The sequence below is a fragment of the Saccoglossus kowalevskii genome, chromosome 7, assembly GCF_978046115.1.
Source record: "Saccoglossus kowalevskii chromosome 7, keSacKowa6.1, whole genome shotgun sequence".
Classification (NCBI taxonomy): domain Eukaryota; kingdom Metazoa; phylum Hemichordata; class Enteropneusta; family Harrimaniidae; genus Saccoglossus; species Saccoglossus kowalevskii.
In genome coordinates, this window is record NC_140647.1 from 14,152,025 (window position 1) to 14,166,659 (window position 14,635).

At 35.4% G+C, this 14,635-nt stretch overlaps 1 protein-coding gene across 1 annotated transcript; it reads left to right on the top strand.

The window, feature by feature from the left end:
• Nucleotides 1–728: 728 nt before the first annotated feature.
• On the top strand, nucleotides 729–4,948 carry LOC146740261 (uncharacterized). Its single transcript, XM_085501792.1, has 3 exons — nucleotides 729–811; nucleotides 1,649–3,981; nucleotides 4,074–4,948. The coding sequence occupies exons 1-3, from the start codon at nucleotides 729–731 to the stop codon at nucleotides 4,946–4,948; spliced, it is 3,291 nt and encodes a 1,096-aa protein (XP_085357918.1).
• The last annotated feature ends 9,687 nt before the right edge of the window (nucleotides 4,949–14,635 follow it).

The following is a 14,635-nucleotide window of genomic DNA, read 5'->3' on the forward strand; positions in this document are numbered from 1 at the left end:
ATTATTATTTCAAAGGCGAATATCTTTCACGTACACACTATAAACATTACAAACGGTAACATCCGTGTAAAAGTATTTATTTCGAGAGCAAGTCAACACTGTTCATAATGAAAGAATCGACAAAAATGGCGAAATAAAAGAAATATCTAATCATTCGAACTACAACGTGCATACATACATACATACAGTATTCAGAGGATCGTCGATTGATATTACACCATATTGCAAATGATACTATTGTCAATGAAAGTGTTGACGAAATGTAACGTGCACGCATGCATTCCTCGTCCACTGGGTGCCCCAGACACGTCAAACAGTCGATTTACGAGAGTGTAAACAATACGGTCAGGATATTATAATTGTATAATGAAATCTGCCTAATGGATAAGCGAGTGCTCCCTGTACATCTTGGCAATAATCAAAACTTAGCGCATTTTATTAAACATGAATTAGCATACAAAGTGTATGCTATTATTACTGGTCGATGTTCGCCATTGAAAAGGCTCTGTATGCAATGCGTACGTGTTTACCGTCAAAGAACGAACTACGCACCATCTCTATAATATGAAACATTTACGATTTCTTGACCCGCTTCCCGTTTGCTTATTGAATCTACAATGATAATAATAAAATTTCATCTCATTCTCTCCAATATAACTGTTTATTTTAAATAAGTGGTGTCCTACTTTTCGACAGTCACCATTTTCTGAAAATCGTTGATGACTGACATGTCGTCATATCAGTTTAACGTGGAAACGTGGAAACGTCAATCCCAAGTAAAACAGCTTTTGATTGAGGGATCAAATAAGCAGTAAGTTTTGGAGTGAAAACAAGAAGTACATGTATATCGCAAAAATCTGTATGTACAAATTATTCAGAATGTGGTCAATCGAATCGTGAATGATAAGCGGAGTAATGATTGGTAAAGACATAATCGAGTATAATTTATAAGCGGAGTCTGAATTTGTCAATGGTATACGTAATAATATGTACAGTGATTCAGTAGTTTGATGGTAAAAATAGCAAGTTTGGTATTAAAATATGTATAATTTCGAAATTTGGTTAATTTTGTCTTAGAAATATGGAGATGTCTAGTAATGCTGTTCTGATTTTTTTTGGGGATGAGGCACAAATTCAATGGGTTGAATATTATTAATTAACGCATGAATACGTACTCAATGTTTTTCAAATCGGAAAACCAATTCATTCATAATATGTGTTCTATCAACAGTAATTAACAGATATACTAAAATTGTGTCTTTCATCTCGTGGGTCTCCCGAAATGTTGTGTTGACGTCCACACGTTCTTGCAAGGAACGTAGTTTAAGTATCATGTCAAGATTGTTCTTGTTGGAATTTGAGTCTAGAAATTCGTCAATCGGTTGTTTTGCTGAGGCATACAATATCTGAGCCGATGTCTTGATGATGATGATCGGTTAGATGTCTCGTTTCAAAGTGGTCAATTTGGCGAGCTAGTAATGTCGGGGATGGGTTCGAATGATCATTTATTTCCATTCAATATTGCTTTAGTTACATTTATTGCGTGTTACGCGACTCTTCGCTTACGAGTACATTGATATTTCGCTGCCTCGATTAAAGCGGACACTAACTATTTGGAGACCCTAAATCTCAAGGCATTTTCGAATAGCAAAACTGGGTATAAAACCATACCACGAACTACAGTCGCTCTCCTACAACGAGACGGCTATAAAAGTCCCATTGACTTGCTCATCGTTGATGAGATTTCTGATAATCTTGACAATAACGTTACTGGTGACCTACGTAACATACCACACTTACGAAACCTACCTCTAGCGCATCCAATCACAAGTGACACCACACTGACTATAGATGTACTTATTGGTGCGGATCGGTATTGGGACTACGTAGGAAACCACATTATAAGGGGAACCAGTCCTGTAGCAGTTTCCTCTGCCTTTGGTTATTTACTTTCGGGACCAGTCTATTCAACTAAGAGAAGAGGCCATAATACGAATACATTTCATATTTCCTCGATCAAAACACCAGACCCCGAGCTCGATAAACTTGTCGCCAACTACTGGGACCTCGAAACGGTAGGCATCCATGACACCATCAAAGTAAGCGAAACCAAAGCCACCCATGATGAACAACATCGCCAATTTGTTGATAATTGCTTGTCCAGCAAGGACGGAAGGTATATCGCTAAGTTACCATGGCGACCAGATCATGATATTTTGCCGACAAACTTACAGTCAGCCACCTCACGCACCAGAAATATGATCAACAAATTGCCAAGCGAACTTGTGAAAGTTTACGACACCATCATACAAGATCAACTTAAGCAGGGCTTCATCGAGGAAGTCACCGACGACGATCGAGAAATCGGACACTACCTGCCTCATCGATCGGTCTCGAAGGACAGCGAGTCCACTCCGATCAGAATCGTAAATGATTGTTCAGCAACTTCAAAACGGGATCAACCCAGTTTAAATCAATGTTTAGTCTCCGGACCGCCACTGCACAACTCGCTGACGTCGATACTAATTCGATTTCGCTCAAACCCAATAGCTATGACGGTAGACATTGAGAAGGCATTTCTGCAGATACAGCTGGATGAATCCGACAGAAAATTCACTAAATTTCTGTGGTTAAGCGACCCGACTGACATTGCTAGTCCCTTCAAGACGTACCAATTTAAGGCAATATTGTTCGGCGCAACCAGTTCACCTTTTATTTTAAACGCGGCACTGCGACATCTGACCGATTCATATTCCGATAATCCTACTGCAATTAATTTGCAAAAGAATTTATATGTGGACGACGTGGTTACTGGCTGTGCAACACCAATGCAAGCTTTGCAGTTTTACGAACAATCCACTGAAATGCTCGCTACACGTAAGTTTAACTTACGATCATGGAGTACAAATGACACCCTCTTAAAGAAAACTACAAAAATCGACGGCCGTTCAAGTGACAAAGAAACAGTCTCAATTCTCGGTATTCTATGGAATTCCAGTTCCGATTATCTTCAGGTAAAGAAAATGAAATCTCCCGATTTTGGAAAGTTTACTACCAAACGAGACGTCACCTCTTACAGCGCGAGTTTATACGATCCATTGGGATTGTATTCTCCGGTTCACGTCCGAGCAAAACTACTTATTCAAGCCCTATGGTTAAACAACAGTGATTGGGACCAAGCCATCGATTCTAAATTTCTCCTACAATGGCAAGGCATCGCAGCGGATCTCTATCAAGTAACAAAGAACAGCGAAATTCCACGTAAGTACTTTACAATACAACCTCAGAATGTCGAAATTCATGTTTTCGCAGACGCCTCAGAACGTGCTTACGGTGCTTCAGTATACTTGGTCTCTGAACACGAATCTACACTTGTTATCGCGAAGACACGTGTCACTCCCATTGGTGAACAAGCGTTGACATTACCACGACTCGAGTTGATGGGAGCATTGATCGGAACACGGCTTGGCCAGTTTGTATCTGAATCCCTTAAAGACAATTTCAATATTACCAAACGCCTTCTGTGGTCGGACAATCAGATAACACTACACTGGTTGAACGGGCGAGGGAGACAAGATGTCTTTACTAAAAACCGCGTTTTGGAAATCACATCCCACCACCAAGAGTACCGCTACGTACCCACTTCACAGAACCCAGCTGATCTCTTAACCAGGGGAATTTCTCCGCGTCAACTGAGTGAGTCTCGTATTTGGTGGTTTGGCCCCGATTGGTTAACTAATAGCGCATTATGGCCGAAATGTGAATTGTTTCCTATCGAAATAACTGAAAATGTCAACGAGCAATTGGATCCTGCGACTGCGCCAAAATGTCTCACAGAAACTGCGATACATCATATGTCAACTGTCACTAAGCCAACTTTGCTGCAAACAGAATTCGGTGACATACTACCCGCTACAAATATGTGTGATACTCCAGTGAATACTGACAATTTTCCGCGCCAAGTTGGATTCAGTATTGACAGTATATTTCAAGTCAATAATTATCGCGATCTCTCTCATTTATTACGAATTACGGCTCTTGTACTATACTACGTTTCGTACATAATATTAAAGCAAAGCTAACTCGACGGCCATTGAACATTTCTAGTTTCCATGGAAACGCACCAACTGCGTCCGAGATCAATGACGCTGAGCACAGGTGGTTGAAAGCTGTTCAACACATTCACTACTCGGACGAAATACTCTATTTACAGCGCCAGGCGAAACAAGTTGGACCACTTTGTAATCAACTCAAGTTATTTCTCGATGATGACGGGATTCTACGAGCAGGAGGCCGACTCCAGAACACATCCCTTCCCTATGATAGTATCCATCCAATTTTACTACCAGGGAAACACGCTTTCACGTCAGCGGTCATACGTGATACCCACCGTCGTTTACAACATGCAGGACCAAATGCAACCGCAACCAGTATACGCGAACGCTATTGGATTATATCCATTCGCCGATATGTGAACATAGAACTCAATAAATGTGTGGTGTGTAAGCGAGTAGATGGGCCAGCCTATTCCAAACCGATCCCCGCTCCACTTCCTACTTTCCGAGTTCAAGAAGCAGACCCCTTTTCCGTGTGCGGTATCGACTATACAGGACATTTATTCGCCAAAGATCCTATCTCAAAATCAGTTGTGAAAGCCTATATTTGTCTGTTTACGTGTGCGATAACACGAGCAGTTCACTTGGAGCTTGTGCCAGACTTAACAACAACATCATTTATTCAAGCCCTCCGACGTTTTTCAGCTAGACGTAGTACTCCTAAATTAATTGTTTCGGACAATGCCACTACGTTTGTATCGGCCGCCAATGAACTCAAAACCCTGATGTCCGACCCTGCAGTTCAGCGATACCTGACAAATCAACTGGAAATTTACTCCCAAGCGATCTCCTTGGAATGGGGGATTTTTCGAGCGTATGATAGCCATCACTAAGACTAGTCTAAAGAAAATTCTCGGTCGCGCCTGTGTAACTTATATCGAAATGGAAACGATTGTGACGGAGATCGAGTCAGCAATCAACGATCGTCCCCTTACACATCTTTCTACTGACGACAACGATTTAAATCCACTTACGCCCTCCCACCTGGTCAACGGAAGAAATATTTGCTGTTTACCAAGGCAAACAGTCATCAATCCTAACTCCAATTTCGCCACAGATCACCAGTCAGCCAACTGGCGCTATGCGTATTTAACTACCTTGCTAACCGCATTTTGGAAAAGATGGGCTAACGAATATATCGTTTCACTGCGAGAACGACACCTTAATCAACACAGAGGAGTTAAAATCAACACTGTACGGGTCGGCGACATAGTACTTATTCACAACGATGTGCGTAAGCGGGTACATTGGCGTATGGGCCGTGTGACAAAGTTGTTACCGGGAGCCGACGGTATAGTTCGTGCTGTGGAACTTGCAACCAAAAACGGTTCCACAAATCGATCTATAACTCGACTGATTCCATTAGAATTGTCTACTGAATCTGAGACCGAATCACATCTAACCCGAGATTTGATGATTTCGAAACCCAATATGAATATTGATCAACGAGATGAACAAGCCGGAAGAAGGTCACACACAAGCAGTCCCGCCGGGGACGGTGACCAAAGACCACACGCAAGTAGCTCCAATGGGAGCGGTGGTGAATCCATCCAGCCACGACGATCGAAAAGGGCGACGGCTCGCATAGCTGAACGAAGAATTGAAAATCTGATCCAGCGTGATCTTGTGTGACATTAATAATAATAACTTTTATTTCATAATCGACTTTATGATGTACTTTCGTTCAAACTGCTTTGTATGTAAATTATATATTTGCGTTATTCATGCACATTGTCATTATCTTTATCGCTTTATTATCACGGAAATGAAACGTGTCTCATTCGAAAATTATGCTAGACGCATCTTTCGCGGCGGGAGTATGTCGGGGATGGGTTCGAATGATCATTTATTTCCATTCAATATTGCTTTAGTTACATTTATTGCGTGTTAACTCTTCGCTTACGAGTACATTGATATTTCGTGCGTCCGTGTTGGCGCCTGAGCGTTGTTACATTGTTTAAAATTTCTAGTTGGTCGCGTGCCGGTCGCGTGCGGCACTCTCTCTTTTCTGTCTCATCTTAGCAGCAGTGTATTTTTGACGTGTACGTTTCACCGCTGAATAAAGATCCATTGACAATATATCTGCTTCCTATCTATTTCGGGAAACCATCTAGTGTTTTGTGGGACACACTCAAGCTTATATATTTTCTCAACCACAAGTAACTTCAATTGTCTCTTTGTAGCCAAGCCAAGCCCGTTACCTCGAACAGGAGATCGCCTATAATGTTTCTTTTTTGTCGTTGATCGTGGTGAGGTTAGTTGAGTGATTTCTTTTTCCAGGCTGCTAAGGATGTCAGCGTAATTTGTGACGAATCATAGTGCTTCATTTAATTTGGTTTTGAACCATTTACGTGTTTTATTTCGTTTATTTGGGAGACCAAATCCCTCCGCTGTGGGCCATGTGTTTTTGTTATATGTCGAAAATGATGGTAGTATTTTAGCAAAGTCTAATCGATAAAAATAAGTGAATTGACTGATAGCGCCTGGGGTTATAAATGACTGATGTTAGAAATATGCGAGTATTTCGACTTTCATTCATGGTGAATTTCAACTCTGTAGTAATTCACACTGCCACGAAAGGAACAGTATACAACTAATCGCCATAAACGAGATTAGGTTTGTTTGCTCGATGTTTGTTATGTCCAGGCGCGATTCAATACACGCAGGTCGAAATCCATGCATATGGGTAACGCTTTAAACTTGAAATCCTATTCAATATCCCTGCTTGCGAGTGTTCATGTTTTAGATAACATAAATATACAAATACACCAACATCTGTTGTTTATCATCTACGTGGGAGGTCTATTTCACGTTGGGAACACTTATGACACGCGAGTTATAAATAATCCCTATGCCTTAAACTTAATCGTGTGATTTAGTTCAAACTGGCAACTGGAGTGTACTTTGGAGTAATACACATCGCTCAAACACCGATGACTATTTTTACTCGTACGGTAGTCATGTCACGGAATTTAAAAGTTTTCTCGTACGTGAATCAACAATCGTCGAATACTTTCAAGCCATGTGTGGCCAATACGTTCTGTATGACTTGTTGCGTAGATCTTCTTCGTCGTGGGAAAACGAAAATCGCTACGTTACAGCGTAAACACATTCCGTGTGATGATTATGTATGTCAAAGTTATTCTGTGAAACGATCAGGTAAATATATATTTTAACTCATAGTAGCATAGTCCGCCATTTTTTTGAAAACCAAACTGTACGTCGATCAACCGATTTTGCATACTGTGCATTTTAGCGGGTTTATGACCGCATTTTTACGGGGTGACTTATACTTTTAAATTTCCAACACATAACCCTCTTTATATAACTATCGGTTTTTAATTATTCTCTTTCTCTCTCTTTTTCTTCTACGACAGATGAGCGATTCTGATTAGAGGGATGGAATAAGAAAAAAAAAGTGTACTAACTGTCTGACTCATTGAAAGGAAGTAAGAATTAACAACATATGTATATAGAATGAATTATTTTTTTATTGATCAATGTTTACTATTTTTGACTTTTCTCGTTTCTGTGTTTTAATCGAATCGTTTATGTACTCATATTGTTTTCGTGCCGTTAAAAATAATTTACTCGAAAAAAAAAGCAAATAAGAAGTAAGAAATATGAACAACATATGTATATATAGAATTAATTATTTTTGATTGTTCACTGTTGACTTTTTACTCTTCCGTGTTTTAAATCGAATCGTTTATGTACTTTTATGTATGTATTTTTCGTGGCGTTAAAATAAATTTAACCACGCCACACATTTACATGTATATACGTATTTTTCGAGGTATTAAGAAATATTTAATCATTAATCGCTAAACATTTACACGCTATGCAACTATTTTCCTTACTCACATCGTATGTTTTTTTTTCGTGCGTTAAAAAAAACTCAACCACGCCATGAATGTATATTCCATGTCACTAATCTTAGTAGTTTTAACGATCTTTTGTGTAATAAACTCTGTTAGTTTTCAAAAATGCCGTGTACTGATTAGCGTGTGTGTGTGTGTGCGTGTGAGCGCCGTCTAAGGCGACACTATAGGTACGACCATGTGCGTGTGAGCGCCGTCTAAGGCGACACTATAGGTACGACCATGAGGGCGCTGTCCATGGGATGACGTCACAACGATGACGTCATATTGTGATGGGATGACGTCATCCCATGATGACGTCATATTGTGATAGGATGACGTCATCCTATCCCAATATGACGTCATCGTTATGACGTCATCCCATGAACAGCGCCCTCATGGTCGTGCCTATAGTGTCGCCTAAACTACTAGTAAGTGCTCCGTCACCTACCAAGTCGTATTCCTCAAAATCAATTATAATGTATTACATAATAAATTAAGTGATAATATCTGTCGTCCGTGTGTATTATTGAACGTCGCAACTGTTGTAAGAATATTGCAGTAATATAGATATTGTACTGGGTATAGGGCATTGCATTGCAACTAGCGAAACAGAGTTGCTCGGATTACTTTTTACGATATGAACCAAATTATCAAATACCTCACACAAATAATGCAATGCAATATTCATTATAATATGTATATAACTTGGTAACTTAAAACGTTTACTTCACATCTCTGAAAAGGCACCCAATCTAATGGCGGAATTTCCATGACGTCAGACGCCATTATTTTTCCCATGAATAAATTACTGTTATTAATGGTACAATTTATATATATAACAAAAAAAATTGATTACTTATGACAATTTAGCATAGAATGTAGCCGTTTACTCAGGTACTCAGGTGAGTCAACACTTGCAAATATTGTTTTTTTCTCAGATAATTGATTATTGCGACCTTTATCGATCGTTTTATGAAACAGTTTAAATACAATTTATTTGTATATACAAGATATTCATTTTAATATGAAAAATTCACTTTATGATATATTATAGAATATGCTCATTTGATATCGAACTAGTTAATCTTCCCAACAACATTTGATAATATAATGTTTTAATATTGTCAGTTAGTAATACCTCAAATACACAACAATAACTGGCCGATAGTATCGACTTCGTCGCCTCACTTCCTCCGGCATACTCACCAGCCAATTCTCATATTGCTGACACTGTTAATTTCACATCAGCACATTAAAGCTAATAATTTGGATAGTTTATGTGCAGTACAAAACGCTGTCACTCTAATATAATCCCAAGGGACCCATGCACGTTTTAATCAAACCCAGCGGAATACTTCTTCTCAGTATTTTACTATGCACGTCCGACACAACGATTTTAGACGTTATTTGCAATTCAAAATAGTTTATATACCCATAAAGTAAAACCCATCTTAGACCTAGCATCCTGACCCGTGTAAACCGAACACTCTTCCAGACTAAATTGCACGATTTATTTATTTTTAAAGTGACGTATATGTCGCATAGAGTAATAATATGTGCTCTTACCACCTCACGAATATTTCTATGCAAACTACAACGCCCCCCTCCGGCGAGGGGTAACTATTATCATTTGTATTGCACATCTTGAAACGTCGGCTTCATGTGTGACAATTAATGCATACGCAACTAGGTCGGATTGCCGTAATTACTTTCTCCAAAAATAATAGTAGTTATTAATAAATAATAATAATAATTTATTGACATTATTCGTGTGGAATTGAACAAAGTGAATGCTATTCTAATTTCAAGAATTAGTAAAATGAACAAATAAAAAAATAAATAAAAAAATATAGTTTGTACAAACAAATATTAGTAGATATAAATTGTCATAATGCAAACACGAAAAATGGTTTTGTTACATAATACCATTTTGTTTATGTACGTATTGACCAAGGTATATTGGTGCATTGCTCATAATGTATGCACATTTGGTATCACTATTAAGTGAATTAAAAGCTTACTTTGCACATTCAATTTTACACGAGAGTGTCCTCCTGGCTTCTCTTTAAAATGAGCAGTTCATTATGTAGTAGTAGTCTTCCTCAATTTCATTTGTATCGCACATATTTCATCATCTAAATCCATTTTGGGGTCTAAAAGGGTATAACCTTCGTAGTCACATATTCTTTGTTTGCAAATGCACTCCCCAGAGTTTTGTCCTTTACATTATTAAATTTATTATTCATTCGCCATTTATTTTGCCTCAATTTCCCCCTTTCTACCGTTTTACATAATCCGCTTGTATTTTATTACTTAATTCATATAAACGTTCGTGTTTTTCTTTCAGTACCTTATCATTCTATTTTCTCCGCCTAATTCCTGTATTGGTTTTGCCCATAGTGAATGTGTATATATGTTGCATATTACTGCACTGTGAATCAGACTGTGCTCTTTTTTGTACAAACATTATACCAGTACTTTGTAATATTTATCTTCATCTCTTACTGCTATATTTTTATATTTACCTGAAGTAACATTTTGTAGAACTTTGAATTAAATTTCCATGTGATTGATTTGTCTGTGTAAATTCCGGATCTTTAGTTGAATACAGTTTTACTTACATGGTCAAAAATGATCCATGTTGTTATATTGATATTAGTATATGAATTAGTTATTTGTTTAATATTGAAGAATGCTTTTTTTTCTATAAATGTTTAAAACTTTCCACTATATTTGAAAACAATTCCTAGTTAAACTATATCTATTTCGTCATGTTTCTTCAATTAAAAGAGTACTCTGATTTAGGAATCTACCATTTTATTTGTTACTATCGCTTTTGTTTTTGATTTGAACCTCTAGGTTCCATTTGTCGCCATGTGAGGATAATTTATTTAAGCAGTTCTGTAATCCTACCTGTTGATTAATTGATTTTTTGCCCAACTTTGCTAGTGCACATTTCCCATCAAACGTACTTATCATGAAGGTCTTCCAAAAACGTTTAAGATAACTGGGCTGATTTTTCACTTTTGCCCCACGCTTATTTCATTTTATCTTGTTGAATAATGTCAAATGTCAAATAATTGCCACTAATATTACTGTGTAATAATTTACGATATAACCTTTCCCTCATTTACTATCAAATGCCTTTGTGAAATCCACAAAGACAACAAAAATATTTCTTTGTTTTCCCTTTTCATCTTATTATTGATATATTTGTCTATTAATTTCTAAAAAAATTATGATATTTATACATTCATGTGTGACATTTGTACTTTCTATGTATGGCGTATGTACTTTCTATGTATGACATTTTTACATTCATGTATGACATGTGTACTTTCTATGTATGACATATGTACTTTCTATATATGACATTTTTACATTTATGTATGACATATATACTTTCTGTGTATGACATTTTTACATTCATGTATGACATATTTACATTCATGTATGACATATGTACTTTCTATGTATGACATATGTACTTTCTATGTATGACATTTTTACATTCATGTATGACATATGTACTTTCTATGTATAACATTTTTACATTCATGTTTGACATATGTACTTTCTATGTATGGCATATGTACTTTCTATGTATGACATATGTACTTTCTATGTAGAACATTTTTTCATTCATGTATGACATATGTACTTTCTATGTATGGCATATGTACTTTCTATGTATGACATTTTTACATTCATGTATGACATATGTACTTTCTATGTATGACATATGTACTTTCTATGTATGACATTTTTACATTCATGTTTGACATATGTACTTTCTATGTATGACATTTTTACATTCATGTATGACATATGTACTTTCTATGTATGACATTTTTACATTCATGTTTGACATATGTACTTTCTATGTATGGCATTTTTACATTCATGTATGACATATGTACTTTCTATGTATGGCATATGTACTTTCTATGTATGACATTTTTACATTCATGTATGACATATGTACTTTCTATGTATGACATATGTACTTTCTATGTATGACATTTTTACATTCATGTTTGACATATGTACTTTCTATGTATGGCATTTTTACATTCATGTATGACATATGTACTTTCTATGTATGGCATATGTACTTTCTATGTATGACATTTTTACATTCATGTATGGCATATGTACTTTCTATGTATGACATATGTACTTTCTATGTATGACATTTTTACATTCATGTTTGACATATGTACTTTCTATGTATGGCATTTTTACATTCATGTATGACATTTGTACTTTCTATATATGACATATGTACATTTTATGTATGACAAGTGTGCTTTCTATGTATGACATTTTTACATTCATGTTTGACATACGTACTTTCTATGTATGACATATGTACTTTCTATGTATAACATTTTTTCATTCATGTAGGACATATGTACTTTCTATGTATGACATTTTTACATTCATGTTTGACATATGTACTTTCTATGTATGGCATATGTACTTTCTATGTATGACATTTTTACATTCATGTATGACATATGTACTTTCTATGTATGTCATATGTACTTTCTATGTATGACATTTTTACATTCATGTATGACATATGTACTTTCTATGTATGACATATGTACTTTCTATGTATGACATATGTACTTTCTATGTATGACATATGTACTTTCTATGTATGGCATATGTACTTTCTATGTATGACATTTTTACATTCATGTATGACATATGTACTTTCTATGTATGACATATGTACATTTTATGTATGACATATTTACATTCATGTATGACATATGTACTTTCTATGTATAACATTTTTTCATTCATGTATGACATATGTACTTTCTATGTATGGCATATGTACATTTTATGTATGACATATTTACATTCATGTATGACATATGTGCTTCCTATGTATGACATATGTACTTTCTATGTATGACATATTTACATTCATGTATGACATATGTACTTTCTATGTATGACATTTTTACATTCATGTTTGACATATGTACTTTCTATGTACGACATATGTACATTTTATGTATGACATATGTACTTTCTATGTATGACATATGTACTTTCTATGTATGACATATGTACTTTCTCTGTATGGCATATGTACTTTCTATGTATGACATATTTACATTCATGTATGACATATGTACTTTCTATGTATGACATTTTTACATTCATGTTTGACATATGTACTTTCTATGTACGACATATGTACATTTTATGTATGACATATGTACTTTCTATGTATGACATATGTACTTTCTATGTATGACATATGTACTTTCTATGTATGACATATGTACTTTCTATGTATGGCATATGTACTTTCTATGTATGACATATTTACATTCATGTATGACATATGTACTTTCTATGTATAACATTTTTTCATTCATGTATGTCATATGTACTTTCTATGTATGGCATATGTACTTTCTATGTATGACATATTTACATTCATGTATGACATATGTACTTCCTATGTATGACATATGTACTTTCTATGTATGACATTTTTACATTCATGTATGACATATGTACTTTCTATGTATGACATTTTTACATTCATGTTTGACATATGTACTTTCTATGTATAACATATGTACATTTTATGTATGACATATGTACTTTCTATGTATGGCATATGTACTTTCTATGTATGACATATGTACTTTCTATGTATGACATATGTACTTTCTATGTATGACATATGTACTTTCTATGTATGGCATATGTACTTTCTGTGTATGACATTTTTACATTCATGTATGACATATGTACTTTCTATGTATGACATATGTACATTTTATGTATGACATATTTACATTCATGTATGACATATGTACTTTCTATGTATGACATATGTACTTTCTATGTATGACATTTTTACATTCATGTTTGACATATGTACTTTCTATGTATGGCATATGTACTTTCTATGTATGACATATGTACTTTCTATGTATAACATTTTTTCATTCATGTATGGCATATGTACTTTCTATGTATGACATTTTTACATTCATGTATGACATATGTACTTTCTATGTATGACATATGTACTTTCTATGTATGACATTTTTACATTCATGTTTGACATATGTACTTTCTATGTATGGCATATGTACTTTCTATGTATGACATATGTACTTTCTATGTATAACATTTTTTCATTCATGTTTGACATATGTACTTTCTATGTATGGCATATGTACTTTCTATGTATGACATTTTTACATTCATATATGACATATGTACTTTCTATGTATGACATATGTACTTTCTATGTGTGACATATGTACTTTCTATGTATGACATATGTACTTTCTATGTATGGCATATGTACTTTCTATGTGTGACATTTTTACATTCATGTATGACATATGTACTTTCTATATATGACATATGTACATTTTATGTATGGCATATGTACTTTCTATGTATGACATATGTACTTTCTATGTATGACATATGTACTTTCTATGTATGACATTTTTACATCCATGTATGACATATGTACTTTCTATATATGACATATGTACATTTTATGTATGGCATATGTACTTTCTATGTATGACATATGTACTTTCTATGTATGGCATATGTACTTTCTATGTATGACATATGTACTTTCTATGTATGACATATGTA

Excerpts from the sequence above, each read along its gene's own strand:
- LOC146740261 (XM_085501792.1), top strand. The coding sequence starts at position 729 with ATGTCGTCATATCAGTTTAACGTGGAAACGTGGAAACGTCAATCCCAA. Across the intron at positions 812-1,648 it reads ATTGAGGGATCAAATAAGCA|CAAAACTGGGTATAAAACCA; the intron begins GTAAGTTTTGGA and ends ATTTTCGAATAG. Across the intron at positions 3,982-4,073 it reads AGTTGGATTCAGTATTGACA|CAAAGCTAACTCGACGGCCA; the intron begins GTATATTTCAAG and ends ATAATATTAAAG.